This window comes from Berghia stephanieae, chromosome 3 (assembly GCF_034508935.2).
Source record: "Berghia stephanieae isolate SIO BIC M18660-M18661 chromosome 3, UCSD_Bste_1.3, whole genome shotgun sequence".
Taxonomy (NCBI): domain Eukaryota; kingdom Metazoa; phylum Mollusca; class Gastropoda; order Nudibranchia; family Aeolidiidae; genus Berghia; species Berghia stephanieae.
In genome coordinates this window covers 103793334-103818333 of record NC_088362.1, presented here as the reverse complement: position 1 = coordinate 103818333, position 25000 = coordinate 103793334, and the positions used below count along the sequence as shown (strand labels likewise).

The 25000-nt window shown below is 35.9% G+C and overlaps 2 protein-coding genes across 2 annotated transcripts in view; one reads left to right on the top strand and one right to left on the bottom strand.

Annotated features, from left to right (window-relative positions):
- LOC144969413 (dynein axonemal heavy chain 10-like) overlaps positions 1 to 12931 on the top strand; it is a 188689-nt gene extending 175758 nt beyond the window's left edge. Inside the window, exons 79-90 of the mRNA XM_078908525.1 lie at positions 972 to 1182; positions 1708 to 1908; positions 2403 to 2567; positions 3122 to 3262; positions 3711 to 3891; positions 6016 to 6147; positions 7401 to 7549; positions 8280 to 8342; positions 8963 to 9134; positions 10114 to 10290; positions 10627 to 10772; positions 12070 to 12931. Coding sequence (XP_078764651.1) covers positions 972 to 1182; positions 1708 to 1908; positions 2403 to 2567; positions 3122 to 3262; positions 3711 to 3891; positions 6016 to 6147; positions 7401 to 7549; positions 8280 to 8342; positions 8963 to 9134; positions 10114 to 10290; positions 10627 to 10772; positions 12070 to 12216 — 1885 coding nt within the window. The 3' untranslated portion in view covers positions 12217 to 12931. The remainder of the gene's footprint in view (positions 1 to 971; positions 1183 to 1707; positions 1909 to 2402; positions 2568 to 3121; positions 3263 to 3710; positions 3892 to 6015; positions 6148 to 7400; positions 7550 to 8279; positions 8343 to 8962; positions 9135 to 10113; positions 10291 to 10626; positions 10773 to 12069) is intronic.
- A 2887-nt stretch (positions 12932 to 15818) lies between these two features.
- LOC144969048 (uncharacterized) overlaps positions 15819 to 25000 on the bottom strand; it is a 22261-nt gene continuing 13079 nt past the window's right edge. Inside the window, exons 7-12 of the mRNA XM_078908028.1 lie at positions 23583 to 23803; positions 22286 to 22412; positions 21488 to 21636; positions 19703 to 19809; positions 18698 to 18863; positions 15819 to 16677 (exon numbers count right to left, since the gene is read on the bottom strand). Coding sequence (XP_078764154.1) covers positions 16632 to 16677; positions 18698 to 18863; positions 19703 to 19809; positions 21488 to 21636; positions 22286 to 22412; positions 23583 to 23803 — 816 coding nt within the window. The 3' untranslated portion in view covers positions 15819 to 16631. The remainder of the gene's footprint in view (positions 16678 to 18697; positions 18864 to 19702; positions 19810 to 21487; positions 21637 to 22285; positions 22413 to 23582; positions 23804 to 25000) is intronic.

The window sequence follows — 25000 nt, the reverse complement described above, 5'->3', positions numbered from 1 at the left end:
TTACAATTTTATAATCTGTATGTCCCTTAATTTACACTATGTAATAATTCTTACAGCCAACAATATTATTACACTATATATATATACCTATTACCAAATTTTACTTTACCACATTCTATTTACGTATATTATGTTTATGTATGTATCATTGTCGGCATTTTATACGTCTGTACAAAAATTTCCTTTTGGGTGAATAAAGTACATTATTATACTAATCTGCTAGATGCTGTGGGATTTAAAAAGTTATAAATAAAAATGAATATAACAGCTTTTCAAAAAACGAACAAAATAACAAACACTAAACGTTTCGGGCTCCAAACCCTTCTTCAGCCAACAGCAAAACACGATTAAAATATAAATACATTATTTAAAAACCCAGATAGACGAGGGCTGTTTATTACTTTGAAATCTTTAAAGACTTTTTTTTTCAAGTATCAGGTTTAGACGTTAAAACAGGTTGGAGGTCATTTAAATTAATCGATAAATAAAATAGAATATTTGAGGAAGTGATTTTAAAAATCCTGCTAAGTCTCACTTTTATCATTCAGAGAAAACTACATTTTGTTTTCTTTACGTTTATGAACAATACGCCGAGTGTTTGATGCTTCAAATTTTTCCTGATTATTTTAAGGTGTCCAAAAGATTTTTTTTCTTGTGAGGGATGGGATACTTTATTTTGAGAAAGGATGTTTGTGGAGAAGGTTATGCGGCAATATTGAATTTTAATTTGAACCATATTCCCATATGTTCTAGACTAGAGAACTTTTGATCATTGTGTCTACTGATATGATATGCATTTGACTGTGAGTTGAAGATTGTTTTGTTTTGTTGTTAGTTTATTTGTTTGTGCTTTTGTGTGTGTGGGGGGGGGGGGGGGGGGTTAAAACGCTTCAGGCTCTTTACAACACTTGAAGTGATCTGTTCCAATCGTTCTCTACGAAAGGAGTGACTTTATTTTTCTTTTATGTCAGATATGTTTGTGAGATCATGGGAGAACAATATGTGACTCCACCTATACTGAGTTTTGACGAGATATTTGACCAGAGCACACCACTCTCTCCGATCGTCTTCATCCTGTCCCCGGGTTCAGACCCTGCCAGTGACCTACTCAAATTGTCAGATCGTCTGGAATTTGATATTGCCAGAATAAAATTCCTCTCTATGGGACAAGGACAAGAATCGGTAAAAAATAAGTTCTCATAATTTTATTCAAGAGACAAAATTGTGTTTCTCTCAGAACAAAGTGGTAGTTCATACTTTGGCTTTATTCTTTAAAATTGGACATTATCGTTTTCATAGCGTCAACTTCAACACACTACACATTTATCATATATTTAAATTGATCGAGTTTTCTGGCCAAAATTTTACATACGATTCTTTCCAGAATACGACAGTTAACAGGTTAATCACCCAACAGGTGATCCAAAAATGACAAGATCAAAATGACGTCAACTTTGTATGCATTCTAAGATTTATTTGAGTAAATTTACTTTTTTTAAAATATAAAAAATAACAAATTCATTTTTTTTAAAATTAAAAAAAAAATATAGAGAGAGAGAGATATATATATATATATATATATAAATATATATATATATATATATATATATATATATATATATATATAAAAAGTCTGAATAACTTTCTGGTGGATCTTAAGACAAGCGCAAAAAACTGAATGATGTCGACTATATTCATTGTATTTAGGCTGCCATCACTCTATTGGACATGGCCATCAACAGAGGACAGTGGCTTATGCTACAGAATTGCCACTTGCTGGTCAGATGGCTGAGGGACCTGGAAAAAATCTTAGAAGGCATGACCAAACCTCATCCCGATTTCCGCTTGTGGATCACAACAGACCCCACTCCAGCTTTCCCCATCGGCATTTTGCAACGATCTTTGAAGGTAAATGTTAATCCACCTTCACGAGGCTGATATATTTTGCGTTTACAAATATTTATTTTGTTGTTTGCATTTTAAAAAAATAGTTTTCCCTTCATGTAGTTCAACCCAGAATCGTTAATCTAGTTGGGCCGCCAATAATCATAGAATGCTACCATTTGGACAGGATGGTAGTCTATCACTAATTACTTTCCACCAGATCTAACAAACCGATTTGCAACTGATTAAATGACAGAGATTATTGTGTGCAAGAAATACATTTTCCTCAGAGCATTTCTTCAACGTGTCTACTCATTGGCTCGAAGCCTAGAACTTAATCCAGGCCGTGGTATGTATCCGAAACTGTACTACCTCTACGCCACATCATCACATCAATAGATTAGAAGAAGTACCTATGTCCATATTGGCTAGATGAGGACTCGGATACTTCCTGCACTGAGCCATTGACATGTTGGGTTTTGTTTTTTTTTTACTTTAATCGTTACTAATCGTTTCAGGTTGTCACGGAACCTCCGAATGGCCTTCGTCTCAACATGCGGAGTACCTACCTCAAAATGCCCGTCACTGCCTTGACCGACTGTGAACATACTGCCTTCCCAACACTCACTTTTGTCCTAGCGTTTTTTCATGCTGTTGTACAAGAAAGAAGGAAATATGGGAAGGTAAGTGCGCCTTATAGCCCGCCATACCAAGTGAATAAAAATGCCTCTGTGGAGTGTCAAATGTATTGAACAAAATAAATATCTTTTTCAAAGAGTATTTATCTTTTTTAAGTACAAGACCAAAATACTTAACATGGAATGTTTCTGAATCAAAATCCATCTTGCCAACAAGAAAAAAGAATAATAACGGTAAATCTTCTCGTAAAATCTCAATATCGAATTATACATAAAATATTCCAAATCAAAATTAAGATACAATCATAACCAAACTCGATCAAGTTTATTCATTTAATCACTTATCACACATTTACACAATTAAAAAGATAATAGTTTAACAGCAAATAGTAATAAAATACAGGGTGTCCCAAAGAAAGAGGTATGGACATTAAAAATAATTGGACCGTTCTTTTTTTTACACTAATACCACCTATCCCAGTTACTTGGCTTGCTGCAACAGTCGCTATGTCAATCATATGACAGAGAGGACTTTGAAGATGAAGATTTTGTGTTTATCAATACATAATGGAATTTCCAATAATTATTTTTCTCTGCAGGTTGGGTGGAATGTTAACTACGACTTTAATGAAAGTGATTTTAATACCTGTATGATTATCTTGAACACCTATCTAAATCAGACGTTGGAACAAAAGGACAATCGTATTCCTTGGAACACAATCAAATACCTTATAGGAGAGGTAAAGTGAATACTTTTTAATTAACCAGTTAACTGTCGTACTCGGGAAAGATGCGTATTTAAAAATTTGGCTAGAAAAGTCGTCTTTCAAATATCGATCGAATTAAATGACTCTCATCTTGGTAAAAACTCTCAAACCTGGGACCTCGCGAGGAACCAATTTTGTAGACCTACGTTTGCCTCGGGTTATTCTATTGCGATTGTTTTAATAGCAGACGTTTAATTTCACAAACAAATCCATTCCGAATTAAAATTATAAATTAAAGAGACTTCAACCCGGGTTTAAGTTGGCCGCTTGTTAAACTCTCTCTCTCTCTCTCTCTCTCTCTCTCTCTCTCTCTCTCTCTCTCTCTTCTTTCTTCTCTCTCTCTTCTCTCTCTCTCTCTCTCTCTCTCTCTCTCTTCTCTCTCTCTTTCTTTCTTTCTCACTCAATACCCATTATTTGTCAGGTGATGTACGGTGGACGGGCCATTGACAACTTTGACCGTCGTATCCTGAGTACCTATATGGATGAGTACATGGGCGACTTCATTTTTGACAGTTTCCAGCCATTCCATTTCTACCACGACGATACCGTAGACTACATCATCCCACAACCTGAAGCACCCACGGTCAAGGACGAGTACCTTGGTAAGAGGCTGGCTATATATATGTCCGATGTCAAAGTGACAAATTAGGAAGCAGGCACTCTGGTGTAAGATCAATATTTGATCAGATTTGAAAGAAACAGGGCCAGAAAAAGCAGACAGCAAAATATCCGAAAATATTCATCCTAAAAAATTAGCCTGCCTCGACTGGAGGTCGAACTTCAGACCTCCAGACCGAGAGGTCTAGGGTTCGGTCCCTAAACGAGGCAGGCTAATTTTTGGGGATTTATTTTTGGTAGTTTTACTTAATGCTTTGTCCAGCACAGCTTCAAACACGCCTTTCCAGATAAACATTTGCAAAAATACATTTTTCATATTTGGTTAGACAAGTTTTGCTTCGAATTCCGATCGATTAACCCTCTCCTTACCAGCTATTTTCAGAATTTTACCCAAAACTCCATACTCACCCAACACAAAAATAGATTTTTCAAACAGAATAGTCGCTAGTATATTCTATATTTTGTTCTGAAAAATGAGGTCTGCAACACAGTGTCCAGTTTTTATAGCTATAACTATAACAAAATTAAATCAGAATAAGAAAATTGTTGGCTGCATCGTAACAAATGTGACGATTTTCCTATGGGTGGTAAAAGAGAGGGGTAAGATTATTATATACGACTAGTCAAAACTACAAAAAAAGGATTGTGACCATTCGACATGTTTGGGGTTATTTTGTACGATTTATAATTTCTCTCTGGTAATATGTAAAGAAAAAATGTGCTTTGTTACTGTACTCCGGTATAGCCTGCCTTTTGTAATAATTAAAAATGAATATGTGACCCATTGCATCAACCTGTTTAATGTCTGTATGGAATAGATAAAGACATTTGATTTATAAGTCGAAATAATAATAATTATGAAATTTAAGCAGGAAATCTCACTATCCCAACTAAAGGCATTTGTTTTAAGTCACGATGTACAAATTCAGCTTCTAATTCAACATAAAGCACTAGGTTGAGTCTGAAAAAAATATGTTTTGAGACGATGCATATAAACATTGGTATAAATCACACCCACGTATTTATTGTCTCATTTATTCTATCACAAAGGTAAAAATAAACATAATCTCCATTTTCTAGAAGCGCCCTTTTATAATTCTAGTTTTATAATATCCGCCACTTCTTGTAACTAGGTGTTCACTCAGTCGGGTGAGATAACGTGTTTAAGATGCCTTATCCAACATTGGGTCAAGAATTGGCTATGCAATCATTGTCATCCATTCGACTAGACTACTGGCAATATAATAATCATTTTATGCACTGCGCACATAGTGTTCTAAGGCACTCCAAAGACAATAGGTAACACAAAACACAAATACTATTACTACTCGAAAGCCTGCCTGAATATGACTGTGTTCAAAAGTTTCCTAAAATTACTGGGTTTGGGGGTGTCTTTGATTACTTGGTCCAATATATACATACTTTTGTTGTGGAGATAAAGTTAACATAGGGGATATTAATCAGTCGTCCATTTTGGAATCGAAGTGGTATAGCAGGTGTATACTATTCGAGAAGTCTTGAGAGATGAGATGGCGCTACGTCATTTAAGCATTTGAACACATTTGTTGCAATTTTGAACTTTATGGCCATACCCTATCTCGCTTGAAATGATGAAGAGTATGCCCTTCCGCCACGACATCATAAGATATCGTCGCCTAGGCATTCCACGAAGGAATTTAGATAATTCATCAAACAAGATGTCTGATGTCAACAGGAATCACCCATGTTGTCCAAGTGAGCAAATTGGGGGTTAATGATCTTGTCCAAGGAAAAAAACGAAAGTGCCTGAAGCGGGGCTCGAACCCGGGACCTTCCGGGTCAGAGCACAATGCCTTAACCACTCGGCCACTTCGCCCCCTCCCCCGCCCCCCACCCCCCGAAATGATGATAAGACGAGATATTATTCCTGACCGAAAACATAATATTCACATATGCAATAGTTAAATTGTTTTTATTTTACACTATGAATCCTTGATTTGGCTATGAATTCATTGCAATAAAAAAAATTTCTTATAATCTATATTGTAAAGTGCCCAGAGCTTGTGTTTTACACGAGAATGAGCGCTGTATAAATGTGTATTATTATTTATTATTATTACTTTTTACAGAGTACATTGAATCCCTCCCATTAGCCAATAAGCCTGACGTGTTTGGGTTAAATCCTAACGCAGAGATAGGATATTACACTCAGGCGGCCAGGGCTATTTGGGAAAACCTTATCGAATTGCAGCCTCAAACCGGTACGTTAAATTCTATTTATGTTTTTTTAAAAACCAAACAACTATTCAATCAATCAATCAATGAATCAATCAAACGATCAGGTCACAGATCTACCGAAAACATTGGCAATCATGCACCTCAAATTCATAACAACAAGAGATGAAGTGAGTATGAAAGTGCCAGAAGACAATAGAGAATTAAAATGTTCGCGGCGGTGATGAGGGTTTGAACCCGCGACCTACTGGTACGACAACATCTCTTGTTGTTATCAATATAAGTCCTTGCTCTACTCACTTTTATGACCTCAAATTCAGAAAAGTGGATGATGTAGAAACTGTTATCCATGGTAAGAAATAAGGAGAGTAGAGAAGAACAGAGGAACTAAATTATGGTGAGTGAGATTTGAACTCGGGACACATTTGTCTCCTTATTCTTCTCCTGGCTGAAGTGAGAAAATAGGGAGGGTGGGATTGAGGGGAAGAGAGAAAGAGAGAGAGGGAGAGGAAAAAGAAAGATAGAGAAAGGAGGGGGGAGAGAGAGAAGGAGCAGGAGGGAGGAAGAGAGAGAGAGATAGAGAATGAGAAAGAGCGAAAGAAGGAGGAGGATGGAGGAAAAGAGAGAGAGTGAGAGAGAGAGATAGATAGAAGAGAAAGAGAGAGGGAGAGGAGAAAAAAAAGCGAGAAAGGGGGGAATAGAGAGAGAAGCAGCAGGAGGGAGGTAGACAGAGGGGGGAGAAAGAAAGATAGAGAAAGAGGGAGAGCAAAAGAAGGAGGATGGAGGAAGAGAGAGAGAGAGAGAGAGAGAGAGAGAGAGAGAGAGACGAACATGTTCTTCTTTATATATGTCACTAATAAATAAATTAGTGCATTTTTAATATACCTATTATCTGCTAGTGGTCAAGATCAAAATATTGGCCTACCGAGGCATTAAACCCCTGGTTTTGACCTGTCATTCTATTCCCCATTGCGTTAGAGTGCTTCAAGATTCAGCGCATCGGGAGCTACAGAACGCGTCTCAATCATGAAACTTAACGGCAACATCAAAACTGATCTCATATTGGGAATGACGATTTCATAAGAGACCATAATTGAACATATTTACATATTATATTATATGTGCTGCTCTTAGAAGAATTCATTATTCATTTTATAGTCAGATTTTGTTAGTTCGATGTTTGTGATTCTTTGTTTTGAGTTTGTTTTCTTTAATAATGCAATGCTTTGTTGTTTTTTCCAATGATCCCAATCTGTGTTCACACTGGGTCACGTATTAGGCTCGTCGTCTTCCGGAATAAGCAGAGACGATTTCATTGGTCAGATCGCCACAGATATCCTAAATAAACTTCCAGAAGAATTTGACATGATTAAAATCAGACGCTCCTATGGTTTTGACGTCACGCCTACAACAGTTGTTCTTTTGCAGGTAAGTGAGAACACCTTCGTTTAAATTTCTATGTATGTTTATTTACTTGTGCAAATATTTATTTTGTTCTGTCTCTAATTATTTCTTCTTCTATCATAGGTGTTTATATCAGTTATTATGGGCTTTCAGATAGGTCAAATTCCTGTGAAAATATTGAGATTAATGTATCTCACAAAATCAATGGTTTCATACTTCTCATACTTTGTCGCTTTTATAAGCTGGAAAACGCCTTCGTGAGAACACCCGAAAACCATCGAAAGATCGTGTACAAGCAGCAGAGATAATATTCTAAATTGAGCTTTCAAAATTTGAGCTTTTTATAGAGCAATATCCACCAAATGTGCTCAAAGCGCTTTACAAGGGGTCCCTGGTCAACAGCAACATTTAACATGTAGGACGGGACATGTCGCCTGTTAGGCGATATTACAATTTTTCGGAGAAACGCTGTTAATGACCAGGTACTCATTTTACACCTGAGTACGATGAGAGAATGTGAATAAAGAGCCTTTTCCAAGGACTCAACTATGCGCCGAGCGCGAGGCTCGAACCCAGGACCTTCCGTTCCAAAAGCGAGTGTCATACCACTAGACCACATAGCCGCAATATTGTCAACCAATGGTTAAAATGAGCCATTGGAACAGCATTATTTTGTAAGCACGCCATGAATATTTTTGCAAGCTATTTTTATATGCATCATCACACCTTTTCCTCTGTTTTCCATCACCGACAGGAGTTGGAAAGATTCAATAAATTGATAAGCAGAATGAGAAGATCATTACAGACGCTTAAGAGGGTAAGTTTGTTATGTTGACATTATTATTGTTTTTGAAAAATTAATTTCATAATTTTTTATCCTTGTCTTAAAGTAGCATTACCGTTTCTTTGGGGGGAACAGGTGAACAAGTTCAATAATAGGCGATGAAACCGTAAACTAATACGTTCGGTAGAGATTGACGGAGATTGTGTCCAAATCAGATTAAGATGTCAAAAACACATTAGGTTTACAAATTAGGGACGATAATGATGATGATGATGATGATGATGATGATGATGATGATGATGATGATGATGATGATGATGGTGATGATGATGATGGTGTGATGATGATGATGATGATGATGATGATGATGATGATGATGATGATGATGATGATGATGGTGATGATGATGATGGTGTGATGATAAAGGATTTTGGTGATAACATTAGAAGAAGAATTAAAAGAAGAAGAAGAATTAGGAGGAGGAGTAGGAGAACGAGGAGGAGGAGGAGGAGGAACAGAATTGGTCATAGTAAGAGTAAGAGAAGAAGAATGAGAAGAAGAAGAAGAAGAAGAAGAAGAAGAAGAAGAAGAAGAAGGGGAGGAGGACGAGGAGGAGACAATGCCCTTTAGTTATTCTTTATTTCATGACACAGGCCCTTGCAGGTGAAGTTGGAATGAGTAACGAGCTCGATGACGTAGCCCGGTCCCTGTTTAATGCCCACATCCCTGCCATCTGGAGACGACTGGCCCCCATCACACTCAAATCTTTAGGAAACTGGATTGTTCACTTTGAGAAAAGACTTAAACTTTACAATACCTGGGTTGGTATCCTCATCCATATTTCTAATCTCCCCTTTTATAATACAGGTCGTATACAGTGGAACCCATGTATAATGGATCTGGATATAACAGGGACTCGTTTATAACAGGGTTTTTTTAATCCCAATGATTTTCTCCCTCTTTGTCTTTAGTTAAATTGACCAGCTATAGCAGGGACTTTTAAGAGACTAATTGGTTATAATGGAGGGGGGGTTGGGGGGGGGGGGGCGGAAACCCACTTAATATCTCCAAATGCAATACACAAGTCCACATTACGCTCAAGTAGGCCGGTAAGCCTACAACGAAAGGCATCGGAGAGCTTGACTAGGCCTAGTTCGTGAATACTGTGTGTGTTTGGATTTATCAACTACATCATTTTCAGTTCAGTATAGCAAGGGTCTTGCAGCAGTCACTCAATTAGTAGCACGAATCACACACACACACATACACACACATGCACACACACACACACACAAACCCAGACAAGCTTGAGAGAGAGAGAGAGAGAGAGAGAGAGAGAGAGAGAGAGAGAGAGAGAGAGAAATAGACTGCAAATGATAACAAAATGGTGATTTAGACTATTTAGGTTTTGTCCCTTGAAATTCGGCTATAACAAGACGCGGTTATAACGGGGATTTTAGGCTGATCCTACCATCACTTATATACTGACGTTCCACTGTATCTTAAATCATTTTAGATTGTTTAGTAATATTTGATCCGTTCCAGGTTGTGATATGATACTTTGTTTTCTTTCAGATTGTATTATAATATCAGATATTGTTGTAATAATTGTTTCTTATGATATTGTATTGAAATAATTTGTTTTGTTTAATTTTGGAGTATTTTGTAATATTTACTTCATATCAAATTGCATTTTAATATGTGCTTCATAATCGATTGTAAAACGTTATATTTAATTTTCGATTGAACTATAATATATTTTTGTTTAAGGTGATATTGTCGTGTTTTGTTTCATTTCAGATAGAAGAAGGCGAGCCTAATGTGATGTGGATGTCCGGCCTTCACATTCCCGAGTCCTATCTGACCGCTCTCATTCAGGCAACATGCAGGAAACAAGGATGGCCTCTGGATAAATCCACCATCTACACATCGGTTACTTCATATGCTCAGGCCGCAGATGTCAAAGAGAGGGCATATAATGGTAAACGACAATTCCGGCCGTGCCAAAAAGTCATTTTCAGAATGTTTCGATTAGAGCTCGTATTGCATGAGATGTTGGTTCTATATAAGTTTACAGTATTATCATCATCATCATCATCATCATCATCATCATCATCATCATCATTATTATTATTATTATTATTATTATATTATTATTATTATTATTATTATTATTATTATTGTTATTATTATTATTATTAATAATATTATCTAGATTTTGTAATAAAATGTTCACACACACTCCACCTCTTACTCATCACGTATCGATCAAACCAATAGATGCTCCTTTACTTCATACTTGTTCTCATCACTGCAGGTTGTTTCGTTCACGGTCTGTACCTTGAGGGTGCCGCTTGGGATACAAAAAACATGTGCGTCATCCGTCAGCCTCCAAAACAGCTTGTGCAAGAACTTTCGGTTTTGCGTATCACTCCTATTGAGGCTCATAAGCTTAAACTACAGGTGAAATAATTAAAATGAAAATGAACATTTTGTGAGGTATCTCCGTGGAATCACGATGGTCAGTTCACTTTACAGGGTTTTATCTAACACACAAGACGTCCTAGTTATGCTAACGCTGTTACAATATCCGTCACTGCATATAGTCAGATACACAGTAACACCCGAGTCGATTTGGGCAATGTTTTATAGTGCCTTATTGAAAGGGATCAGGTTTTGCAACCATTAGCACCCATTTGGTCAATGACCGTGCTTAACATTTCTTAAATATTGTTATAAGAAACACCATATCGCTGTGTCACCAGTTAATTAATTATTATTATTATTACCATCAAAATGCAGATAAACCTTGAGATTATGAAAATACAATGTCTTTTGACTTCTACCTTGTTTTTTGCAGCGATTTCCACTTCATGACAAAGATTAAGTATTCCGGATCCACATGGTCTAAAGAGGCAGAGTTGACGCAATTTATAGAACGACAGTAACTCAGTCTTTTGCAATCCTTAAGATAGGGTGCTAATCTAGTGTAAAATAATTTTCGACAGCTACCCAATCACTACTAGTAGAGGGAGTCTGAAAAATATAACTTGCCCTGCTCGGATTTGAAATCGTTCTGCCTGTTTGCCTGACTTAATGAACTGTTGGAACTATCACTGCATATTGATATGACAACTAATGAAAACGAGTGTCGTTAGATGGCACTATGTTGCATTACCAAGTCACGCAATTAATCAATAACGTTTAAGCCACAAATATTGGTAATGATGTCGCTCCAATCGCATAGCCATTATTTCTCGTCAAGTTCAAGACATCCACATCTCTCACCCGTCCATCTATTGTCCACACATCGAAATTTCTTGCATACACCAGACTTTCTTTTCTCCCTACTCCCTTTAATGTTTCCTGTTAGTTAGTGCTGCTTTTTAAATATCAATTATTTCTATAATTGCATCCCGGACATCTCATGTCTTATTCTGATCACTAGACAATGGCGTCAATAGTGTCAATCTCACAGAATAATTCTTCATTTCTTACTTATTGAGTTGGGAGGTCATGCATTACTATCCTAACTGGTTAATACGGTGATTTTAGCCTAAGTGCCCAGAGGCCTGGAAGAAAAATAAACGGTCATCGAGGCAGAACGGTATTCGGACAAAACATTCCATTTACGACATTAAAAGCCTTAGAATTACAACTCCATATTAAGTTTTGGAAAAGATTTATTTAGTAAGCGCTTTATATATGTTTTAAGAAAATATGTTATCGAAGAGATTATACTCTTTCTCTCCCAACCCAGAATACGGTTCGCACCCCCGTGTATGTGACGTCACAACGACGTAACGCTATGGGTGTTGGTCTGGTATTTGAAGCTGATCTAGCTAGTAAGGAACATCCTTCTCACTGGATTTTACAAGGACTTTGTCTCATTCTCAACACAGATTGAAATTGGGGCTTTTTTCTATTTGCATTGAATAGATTTCAGCTAATGTTTCTTCAATGAATGTACATATTCTTACCTTCGATAATTGAAATGTTTATCTACGTATATTATCTTCATCATAATGTTTTCTGTATTGTAGATTCAGATTGATAATTCTTACCTCTCTTTTAATATTATTGTTTGATTTATGAAATGTTATGTAATTGTTACTTGAATTTAATTCGTTTAGATAATTACGTCTTAAATAGAATATTACACTTTGTATTTTTGTTTTCTTTATCAAGAGTTGTTTGTACAGAGTATAGATCATGTATTTATTACATAGTTCATTTTGAGGAGATTGGATTATTAAATATTTTGTCTAAATTTGATCATTGCTGTAGTTATCAATTCAAACAATATGTGTACATTTAATCTGTCTACTCAGAAACACGCATTTCATCAGAAAATTTTCTAGATATATTTTGTTTTCATCAGCAGAATTATAGTTCCTGCCCTTTCATGAATCATTTCCTTGTGCATAAATCTTTAATATTTTGACTTTGACTTTGATCTCGTCTTGATCGAATTGCTATTGCAGCTGGTAATTGAAAAAATCAGCTGATTAAAACTTTGAAATTGTTTACAGCAAAAACTTTAGAAATCTTGAAATCATGTGACCATTTATGATTACAGTGTATATCACAGTGGTTATAAATAAACAAAGTTTAATGTTTAACATCGTATGCTTTGTTCATGATTATTAAAAACGAAATAAACTTAACTGTGCTTTTATTTAGCGTTAGAGCAATATCCACTAAATTGCTGTACACTAGAAACTTTTTCGAAGTACGGCGGTCAATGTACGCAAAGCGTTTTACAGGGGGGTCCCAAGCCCATAGCAACACGCAACAGGACTAGTCATGCCTGTGAGGCACTATTCCAATTTTCATCTAGCCAGATGCAATGTTGTTTGTTACCCGTCAGGTATACTCACGTGACACCTGGGCACTGTGAATAAACAGCCTATTCTAAAGACTCCACTTTACAACGCCTAACGTGGGACTTGAACCAGGGAACTACAAGTCAGAGAAGCCGGATGCCATTATACAAGACCATAAAGCTAGGTCCAAAGCGCTTTAAATGGAGTCCCAAGCCAATAGATGCTCTTAACGTGTAGGACAAAACATCAAGCGTGAGGCGCTATTAAGATTCTCTTGTGTTTTCGACAGATTAAGAAGAGAATAAGAGACGAAGTTAGAAAAGAATGCTTTGATCGTGGTTCTACCCCAAGACATTGTCTTTGGTTGCAAAGGTGTTATGATTCCTGATAGCTCAGTTGGTGAAGCATTCGCCTGACAAGCTAAAGGACCGAAATGGATGACGGATGCTTTAGAAAAAAATTTCTTTGACCTTTGTATACCATCGGTGATTGGGTAACTGGATCTGTGATTTCTGACAGAAACCTACTTCGTAATAGACGAGTATGCTCTCCAAGGATCGCTAGCCATATGTATGTATTGTCCCTTCGATCCTCAGTCGAGGTAGACTGATTTTTTGGGATGGTTTCTTTTTCTTGTATTTTTCTTTCTTGCTTTTTCTGGCACCTTTCGTACACACTTGTTCAGATCTTTGTCCCTTTGTAGCTGCAACTTCTAAAACTGGAATAAACTCTGGCTCTATGACTTAACCAGTCCTAAAGAATATTCTACTTCGTAGTAATCAGGGTATTATTCATCGCGCATAGTTTCCACAGGCTTTAGAAAATGGTTGTTTTTATTTGTTTTTGTCTTGTTTTGTTTTGTATTTAGGGGTGGGGGGGGGGATTGTTGGGGCTTTCACCCTTTTCGTTTGTTTTCTTTCGAGTTAAAGGTCGATGTGAAGTTCATCTTATTTCAGCTCAGAGGGCGTGATAGTCTAACGGATTGCATCCCCCCCCCCCCCCCACCCCCGAGGTTTGAAAAAGCCTAAAGTTTAAGAATTTTTGACGGAAATCATAGAATCTAGATTCATCAATATTAGAAGTATAAAAACTATTATCAAAAGGAATTGCTTATTTTGACATTGCTCAACTTTTAAATAACGAAATCAGCGACCTTCTCTGGCAAAACACTATTTGTCAATTTCCGGTCGAAAATTAATTAAACTTAAAATTGAATATTGGCCCTCAACTTGTCAAGCAATTATAATCATCTATAATTTTGCTAAAACTGCTCATAAAATATTTAACTTGAATAAAGATATCCTTTTGTGGTTTTGGATTTATTAAACTAGTTTTTTGTTGCCCAATAATGTGCTCCCAAGATGCAAAATGCAAGATGCAAGTTTTTTTTATTAATTATTTACAATTCAATTAATCCAAAATGATGTAAAAATGTAAATGCACTTATACATTATAATGAATCAGCTGTTTTATAGAAACTGAGTTACAACTTTAAGAGTGCAAAACCAAACAGACAACCAAATTTAAAATATATTATGAACATCAAGAACATTGATTCTTTTATTAACTCGTAATATATTTATTTCATATATTTATATTTTATTGATGTAACTAATGAGGATATCAAAAGCTGATGCAATAAGTTTAAAAACATTTCCATTACCCTTAATAGCATGATTATATTTCAAGTAAGGGCACTATATAATCAAGAAGATTTCTATCTAAAAACAGGGAACAGTAAAAGTAAAAGCTTGTCTTGTTTAGTTTTTCTTTGATAATGTTCGTTTGTTCATTTTATTATTTGTTATTGTTGTTGTTTTTTGTTTGTTTATTGGTTCGTTTGTGTCGTGCTTTTTTGCTCAAGAAGCTTTTTTCCCCTAAGTGTTCCGTTCTGTGTGATTGGTTTTATGTTTTTTTGTCAGAAAAAGAAGCTTTGTTCTATTTCATGAGTGTTAAATATTGAAATTTATCTATTATTATTATAGATATGGAGTTTCATTTGTAAGATTTATTCAAGATTATTGAAAATTGGCGTTATAACAGTATTTTAAAAGAGCGTGCTTCTGGTTGATAAATACAATTAACATGAGAGCGAAAATTAACGCTGTCGTCCTCTGATAAAACTCATTTTTATTTTGCCCATAAAACTTTAACATCAATTATCGACTAATTTAAATGACCATCAACTTGTGAGTTTCGAACTTTTCAGATAAAAGTTTTAGATTTGAAACTTTTTGGTCGGTTGAGGGTCAGTTTACTCGATCAGTATTTGAAAGGAACGTTTGCTCTTCAAAATGAAAAACATATTGTTGTTATTGTTGTTGTTGATTTGTTTGGTATTTTTTTTTTTTGGGGGGGGGGTTGGTTTTATTTGTTTTTAGTTTTGATTTGTTTGTTGTGTGTCTGTGTGTGGGTTGTTGTTGTTCTTGTTGTTGTTGTTGTTGTTGTTGTTGTTTTGTCGGAGTACGACCGAGTACTCGAACATAACTTTCCGTTTCAAATGAGCCCAATGCTCAATACATTCAACATTGAAGCTTATAATATTATGAACGTTAACTCAGATTGTAAGTCACATGGTATGATCACAGTGTTAGATATATACAAAGTAATATGATAAGAATATAAGAATGTGATGCGACAGCGTCAATATCATTAGAATATATATTTATACTACAATATGAGAGGCATCTAAAATTTCTTTTATTTCTCTGTCAATTCAATTGGATTTATTGATAAATATAATGTTAGTTTATTGATTAGAATTTTAACACATTATATGCTTACCAATAATTTATGTATATGGATACAGACGTAATTTATATAGATATTGACATATATATGTAGTATAGTCTTCATTTGCTAAAAAAGATACAACATAAAAAAGTCCCTTTATTCATCACATGGGGGAAATTTGTCTCTGGGGTCTATTACCAGGGAAAGACTGGTATGATCCAGAAGTCAACAGCAGTGCAGTGCGCAATCGAAATAGATTTTTTAAAATACGGAAATATAGAAATGATTAAATGATTAAATATATAAATATAAAAGGAAGCGATTAATGAATAAAACATTGAATAAATAATGACAGGTAAGCAATTAGTTAAATATTAAAACTGAATATCCAAGACTCGAAGGTTTAATATGACTTAGTAACCCTAGTCCACATCATTAACATTATAACATATTATTATTATTATTATTATTATTATTATTATAGATTTAAAAGGACGGTTGTGACTCTTTGATTCTAATATATGTTTACAAAACACAGTTTTCTCATTTTTGACAGAAAATTTTGCTTCAAATATCGACCGATTAAGGTCATCTGATATATGAAGTAAAACTTTTCTGGTCAAAATGAATAAATTTGTTTTGTCACAGTACAGTTGTAGCTCAGACATGAACCAATGACCAAAGGTACTTGAGCCACGAAAGTATATTATGGAAGACGAAAAATGGTTCTTGAATAATTTGTTGTTAGTGCGGGTAGCACGTCTCAGCGCTTGGTGAAGTCTATAGGCTTTAGAATCCGTTTTGAGCAGCTATAGAATAAATAGATAAAGAAGAACATTGGTAAATATATACACTTACGTCTCCATAATTCGAACAAATCTGTTCCCAATATTTTGTCAGGATTACAGAGACATCATGATAGTAAAATCAGTACTTTAACTCACTCAACCCTAACACCGACTCTATCCGTAGTTTACTCGGGTTACTTTTATCCCATGCCTATTTATTACATTTTTTCTGAGACAAATTATAGGCGTAGTATCAAAGCTAATGTTTTTAGTTTTTACATGTTAATGACAGATGAATAAAACTATCTATGTACATTCTCATTTTTAACACATTTTTTTAAATTTTGAAAAGTAGCAAAAATCTCCAGGATTGAGTGGGTTAAGTTGCATATTATGTAGTTTTGAGCTCAGACTCCAGGGGCGTGTCTATATTGGTTGATTTAGTGCCTGGCACCGCATCCATCTTTTAAACATGGATTACAGCATTTAACAACAACAAAAAATGAGAAATGGTATATACCGCCTCTTACTTATTTGAGTAAGCATTTTCTTTAATTTTTTTCTTTCTTTTGTATTTACAAATATAGCATGCTTTAATTCATTTTTTCTGGTTCTGACACCACCTTATACTGTAAGCATGCCACGCCGCTGTCTTAGACCTTGGTAATCTAAGTCTACCATTCATTGCAGCAAACAATAGGACTAACATGACTGGCCAATATGTGGTTTATTAGAAAGATTTAACCTCGCGTTATTTGAAAACATTAATATGGTATCACTATCTAATGACGAAAGATGGATTGGTGTCTATCGTATTATGTAAACTGACCAGTCACACATGATTGACAGCTATTGATAATTGCACACCTACGGCATCGCGTCGTTGATTTAAGGAGGATGTACTGTCTGTCAATGACTGGGCTGGATAGACAAATAGGTTACCCAAACTTAAATGGATTTAACAAAGCGTTTTGGTTTTACCTCAATTGGAAACAATAGCCTTTTTATTGCCAGATGACATCAAAATCAAGTTGTTTTTTTTAGCTTTTTTATATAGCGCAATATTCACTCACTAAACTCGCTCAAAGCGCTTTACCAGGGGTTCCTAATCAACAGCAACACATAAAACAAGACATGACGCCTGTTAGGGGATAGTACAATTTGTCCGACAGACAACGCTGTTAAGGCTGGGTACTCATTTTACACCTGAGTACTGTGAGAGAATGTGAGTAAAGAGCCTTTTTCCAAGGACTCAACTACGCGTCGAGCGAGGCTCAAACCCAGGACATTCCGATCCAAAAGCGAGTGTCATACCACAAGACCACATAGCCGTGGTGGTGGTGTCGACGTATTTGTTGACGGTGCCGTTTTCCACAATCCAGGGAGGTCATCATTCACTTAATCCCTCATTCTCATGACCACAAGTTGATCGTCCCGCAAGGGGGGGGGGGTGGGCTGCGGGATGCAGATTTTACCACGTTGCACGGCTCTGTTTCAGGCCTTTACCAGAAATGTATCCATTCCTAATTAGGTCTATTCTTTGAATATTTTTTTTAATTTCCTCTCTGCCGTCCTTTCCTTCTTTTACCCGTCGCTGTGCCCAACATTATTGTTTTGTCAAAATCATGGTAAACAATAGTGTCTAAAACATTATAGTTTTGATATTCATTATCAGTAGCCCCTGCCTTCATGCTCCACCCCAATGCTTTTACCGGATCTTAATTTATTCTGTTTGCACAAAACCTCTTAGATCGATTGGTTCAAAGAGCTCAAATATATGGCGTTCTATGTCTGCTGCAAAGGCCCATGTCTCGCGCGTCCTATAATTAATATTATCTCATTCATCTGTGGTGTTTCATTCATCCTGTTTTGTTGATAAAGGAGAAACCCGAAACGTTCATTTGATCTGTTTTAAAAATAATTAAATTGAAGCTTACATTCAATTTCACATTATTATTTATTTCTTCGAGCTTCGAGCAGCAACATTTCCATTATCTAGAATGTATGAGTCAAATAACGAGTGGAAGTCGTACGTACCTACCTAGCTTTGCTGAGTCCAAACTGAGCATTGCTGCATTCCTCCCTCATGGCACTCAGTTCCTCGTCTTTCCACGACATCTTTTTGTTTATATGATCTGCCTCGGCCATCAAGAGGGCGATGTGATTTCTTAGAAACCGGAAGTCTACAATTTCTGGAGGTGGATTTCCTTGCAAAGAATTGAATTTTAATTCATTTTTAATCAATAAAATTGAATAAAGGTAGGAATTGATAGTCATTGACAGACAGTCCGTATACATTGTCGCCATAGATTCTCAACTTTGTGTTTATACATTTTTATGCATGCCACGTCTGTAAACGAATTTCCATTTTTTTTGGATGAATAAAGTATATATTATTATTATTATTATTATTATTATTATTATTATTATTATTATTATTATTATTATTATTATTATTAATATGGTAAATTTTAGCTCCATTAAAACCAGTGAAAAGCCATTACGAACCAATTTTGTGGTGAGCGACTTTCTAAAATATTAAAAGACTATGGCTTGAGGCATAGACATAATCAAAGAACGAGGAAATTTTAAGTTGACAGACAGTATTGGGCATATCAATTTTGTCACCAAATAAAAGCACTCGCAAGGTAAGTGACGAGTATTCATCTCGCCTTGGTAACCATAAAATCATTATCCGACAATACAGACAAAACACATTAAAATACAATATATATATATATGTGTGTGTGTGTGTGTGTGTGTGTGTGTGTGTGTTTATTTGATTATTTATCTATATGAGGAGCCCACAACAAAAACCTGCTAAGCTTTGACCCGATTATTAGAAAATAAAAAAGAAAATAATGGCTTTGCATGTTTTGATAGGATTTAACTACTTTTTCTTTTTATCGTATGATTTAGTATATTTTAAAAGTTGTGCTTTTAGTGGTACATGCGGAGTAATCAATTGAGAAGACAGAAGATACAACTCCCTTTTATTTTCGAAAATGGACCCCTCGTTTATTCATTTAATAGATTAGACTCACACCTGTAACTGCCGATTGCCTCAAACATTTTAGAGCTGAGTTTGATTCCTCATCATTAATGCCACGGAGTTTCTTTGACAACTTGTCAACATCGCCAAGAAGAGCAACCCTGAAATATCAAAATGGAGATGTATATATCATATAAGTAGTCCAGATTACCGATTTGTTTGTTACACAGTTTTCACGCACATTTATCAACATGATTTAAAGGAGGGGGGGGGGGCGGTTGGCTACGGTATACTACGAAAACCAATAATATATCTTTGTTGCCTGTATATAATTGTAGTTGTTTGCTTAAAATTAGATACTCTAATCCTTCAAAAAAAAATTCATGTTTTTCCACCAAGTGGTGACATGGTTAAAATGTCGGCTCAGTGTTTTACAATTTATTTTAATTGGAGGCAGCAGAAATGTGGGTTCTTAGAAGGATGTTAAGAATCTCATGGACAGAGAAGAAAATAATGAAGTATTAGAGCAAGCTGAAACTAAAAGGTTATTAATTCGTACAAAAAGAAAAAGACAAATGCAATTTTAGGGCACCTAAATCGATATAGATGTCTTGGACATCTTGCTCTCACAGGAAAGATAGAAGGTAGAAAGAGTAAAGGTAGACCAAGAAAAACATATTTGAATAGTTTGAACAGCTGGGTGACAAAGAAAGAGAAGAGTAATATTAGTTTTCTTAGGTTCTCTGATCAGAGAGATGAACGGCGTACCATGATCACCGATGTCAGCCACAGACTTGATCTAGTTTACGTCCCGACATTTTGCATGATAACTCCTACGGACATCCTCTAACACCTTATAGAAGCTGATTTTGAGTTTCTTTATCATACTTTTACATATTCAGCCTCAAAGCGTCCTATTATTAGGCTATTCCGAGGTCTCTGAATTTAGAGGATAAGTTCAGAGAAAAATGTCCTAACTCAAAAACTTAAACAGCTAATTTCAATATTCCTTTGTAAGGTGATAAATTTACCTCAATCAAACATTGTGGTCAAATTACAGCTAATCATAGCAGTTACCTTTTGAGATCTACTTAAAATAGTGAGAAAATTTAGTCAAATATAACATTTTGAGAAAAACGCAAAAATACATTTCATATGCCTAAAAAAGACGAGACATTGTGCTTTAATCTACATACTATTTTATTACATTTTTTTTAAATAATGGATAGAAACGAAAATAACAGTAACGTTTAGTTTCGATTTAGATACCAAGCTTTGCTATGTCACGATAGTGAAAAATATGGTTAATAAGGGGTAAAGTTGGGGCACTTTAAACATTTTATTAATATTTTACCTTACCCTTATTTTAATCAAGGATAATTTTTCAGAGTTTTAAACACCTTTTTGAGTTTTGAAACCTATAAAAATAGATTCTACAAATATTTTTACACAAGAATCACACAAAAACAAACGTTTTTTTTTCTGAATCTCAAAATTTTTGCAGCGCAGGACCCGCGGTTCCCTTAAAAGAAGTCCTTCAAAACCGGAGCATGTCCAATAAGATAGGGAATCTTTAGAATCTAGAGTGGCACTATTTCATTATCTGTTGCTCTGCTCTCACCGCGAGAACAAATGATTTAGGCATAATATATTTTTTAAAGTTTTTGTTAAAACTTTAAGGCATAAGACGTTTAGGTCAGGCAGTTGAACCTGGATGGTTTCAGTTAGGATCAATTTTATACATACTCATATATAAACACACGCGCGCACGGGAATACACACAAAACACCATACATTCGATTTGGGTCATGATATGAAAAAAGTATTAATTCCGCCTACCTTCTACTTTGTTCCTGAGAAAGATACTTTTGTACGTCCTGAATCAGCGAAGTGTCTGCCTCATTTGGTTCGTCCGGGAATAACAAATCATGAACCTGCATCTCTTCACCAGTGAATTTGTCTACCTTGACCTCCAGCTCACGTATCAGCTGAGAGAATGGATCGATAAAAAAAATATCAATGCTACGTACTGTCCTACAATGAAAAACTGTAATTAAAAAATTTTCAATGGCCAGAAACCCCAAACTCGTCGAAAAAGACTCAAGCATAAGACATCAAAGACATCACCATCCCCCCCCCCCCCCCCCCACACTACACACACACCTCTTCGCCCAGTGCCCATCCAACAGATTTGGGTAGATGGCCCTGTTTGATCTGGCGAAAAGTACTTTAAGATAGACAAACGTCAATGTCAAATGGTAATAAGCAATTATTATTGTCCGTTTAACTCTTAAAGTAACCAATGTAAACTCGAGAGAGAGAGAGAGAGAGAGATAGAGAGAGATAGAGAGAGAGAGAGAGAGAGAGAGAGAGAGAATAAGTAGGAGTGAAATATCAGTTCAATGTTATAGTTATCATATACCGTTATAACAAGTGTAACTAAATGACAAATTGCCATATTTATGGACAATAAAGATCTATTATTATTATTATTATTATTATTATTATTATTATTATTATTATTATTTATTATTATTATTATTATTCAGCTCCGAAGACTAATTCTTTTCAGCTAGGGAAACACTTTCTTATGCTCTTCTTACAATTTATTGTATAGTTTTGATAGAAGTTAGTCACCTGTTTGAGTCGCTTTGTCTTTTCGTTGAGATCTTCGATAGATGCGAACGATTTTGCCTCCCCGTCTCCTAGTAAAGCCGACAGCCGTTGGTCCATGTCATTAATTAGATTGTCCATAAACTTCAATCTGATTGACAACCAGAAATTTATACATTTGTGGGGGGAAAGTGAAGAAGAGCCCATTTAAAATTACGTGCTAAGAACTTTATTTAAAACCAATCGCCTCAAACGGGTTTTATGTGGCTGTGAGATAAATTCGGAAAAATTTAATTGCAATTTCACAAATATGGTGCTTTGGCTACACATTTGTGCTTTATTGAATATAATTTCTTAAACTGTCAGATAACTTCGGAAAATTTAATTGAATAGTCAAAAATATGACTATTTTGTTAAGCCAGCGCAGGTAATTGCCTTCCGTCAGACATCGTGCGACTAGATTGCTGCCATTATTTCGTCACCATTTTACACTCTGCAATGTTGCGTCATTTTTCTCTGATGAACACGGTTGAAAAATGACTGTGTCATTTTTGTTTCTCAATTTATGGTCATAAAATTTTGACAGTCTACGTATATGGATTTGTTTTATTTGTATTTTGAAAAAAATCCATTGGAGAGTATCAGAGATGAAAGTCGACAAAAAGCGGCTCGTTTTTTTTTTTTTTTTGTTTTTTAAATTTATTTGTGACCACCTGATATTTCATTTCTCCCTCTGCTTTACAGTTTAAAAAAAAAAAAGAAAGAAATTCCCCTTAAACAACCTTTTGGGTAAATGTGTCTCTAGAGTCTATTCCAATGGAAGACTGGCATAGTGTTGTCGCAGCCGCAGCGCAGCGCGCAAAATGAGCTAGGGCGAGGTGACTTGCTCAAGGCCACACAGAGTCGCGGCTGTGCTCGATCTCGGTACCTTTCCGGTACGAATCAAAGACGGTACCGCTGGGCCACGCTGCCCCAATATTGCTACTGACTGCATCGACATCTCTGGGATTTGAAAGGTGCTGTCCAGATCGACTCTTCGCTCTAAGGGAGCGAGTCCCAAATCTGACGGTATGCCTTGCGGACACAACGCTCGAAATCTCAGCGGAGCAGGCACTTATGTTGATTATTAACAAGAAATGAAATAAGCTTCTGTCATTTTTTTTAAAAGCAAAAGCGTGAAATAAACGTTCATCTTAGCTCTGTCCAATAATATACAACAAATTAACGATACATAAATGGGGACAAGTTAATTATGTGTGTTGGGGAGGGGAGTGGTTTCCATAACTTTAGGTATAATTAGATAGAACATTTCAACTCTGACCTACTGGCCTTCGTAGCAGATTCGTCGATTGGGTCAAGAGAACTTCCTTCATTGTTGCTTCTGTTATCCCCACTGCCAGTACACGACGTCTTGCTTGCCTTCACGTTGAAGTAATGGCGTTTCTCAAAACCACTGATGTCATCATTCAACTGGTTGTAGTCCTTGACCAGGTTTTTCAAACTCTCGTTCTTGGATGACAGTTCAGCATTTAACCTGATGATCTGAATATACGTTTGTTTTTTTTTAATTGATAATAAGAGTAATTAATTCACTCAATCCTAGAGAATTTAGCTACTTTTCAAAATTGGAAAAAATGTATTAAAAATGAGAATGTATATAGATAGTTTTATTCAACTACCATTAACTTGTAAAAACGAAAAACATTAGCTTTGATACTAGGCCTATTATTTGTCTCAAAAAAATGTATTAAATAGAAATGGCGTTAAAGTAACCCCGGTGAAGTACGGATATAGTCGGTGTTAGGGTTGAGTGAGTTAATTGTGCTAAATATAAGATCTAGGAAGGAGAGTACTTATGATCACTCAAAGTTTAATTACCATTTAAAAAGTAGTACTTCAGAGCCTTTACGCCCATGGAGCCGGAGTTCATCCCGGTTTCTATAGCGTGAATCGGACAATTGCTTGCTACCCTTTGGATAGGACGCTGGTCTATCGCAAAGTACCTTCCGCCAGATCTAACAGACCCAACTACCCAATCATTGCTGGGTGGACAGGAGGGTCAGAGAAAAAAAATCTCAACTACACCCGGGATCTATCTCGGTCCCTTTGATTGTGAAGCTAGTGCTCTATCAATTGAGGCATCGGGACCCTTAATGATCAGAATGTGAGAAATATTTGTCGGCATGATATATATCTGTATAATTTATGTATCTATGTACATGGAGAGAGAGAGAGAGAGAGAGAGAGAGAGAGAGAGAAAAGAAAGAGAAAGAGAGAGGGGGGAGAGAAAGCTCTTTTAATCCCCCCACCCCCTTTCCCCCTCATTTTGTTGCATAATCTTCTTTGTTGCTCACTTAATGGTGGCTCTATTCTAACCTTGGTAGTAAACACCCAACGATTGATACCACCTGCTTTATGTGAAAGTCATGGGTGGACAAGTCACTTCTTGGGGCCTCATAAGAGTCAATAAAACGAATGTATTATCATTAAATAACTGGTGTAATAGGGTTCAACAGTCGTGACGTCACTTCCCTTGTCATGACGCATAGTAACATAGTAACTGGTTCTAAACTATCGGAACAATGGCGGACGCCCTTATGAAATACTTCTCCGTGGGCATAAATTAAATGTGTATCCAGAGGAGGAAAATATAAATCTCATCATGTTTTGACTTTTATACATTCTGATCACATGGCATGTGAAAAAGTTCTCGCCAGCATGAAGAATAACAAGTACCGA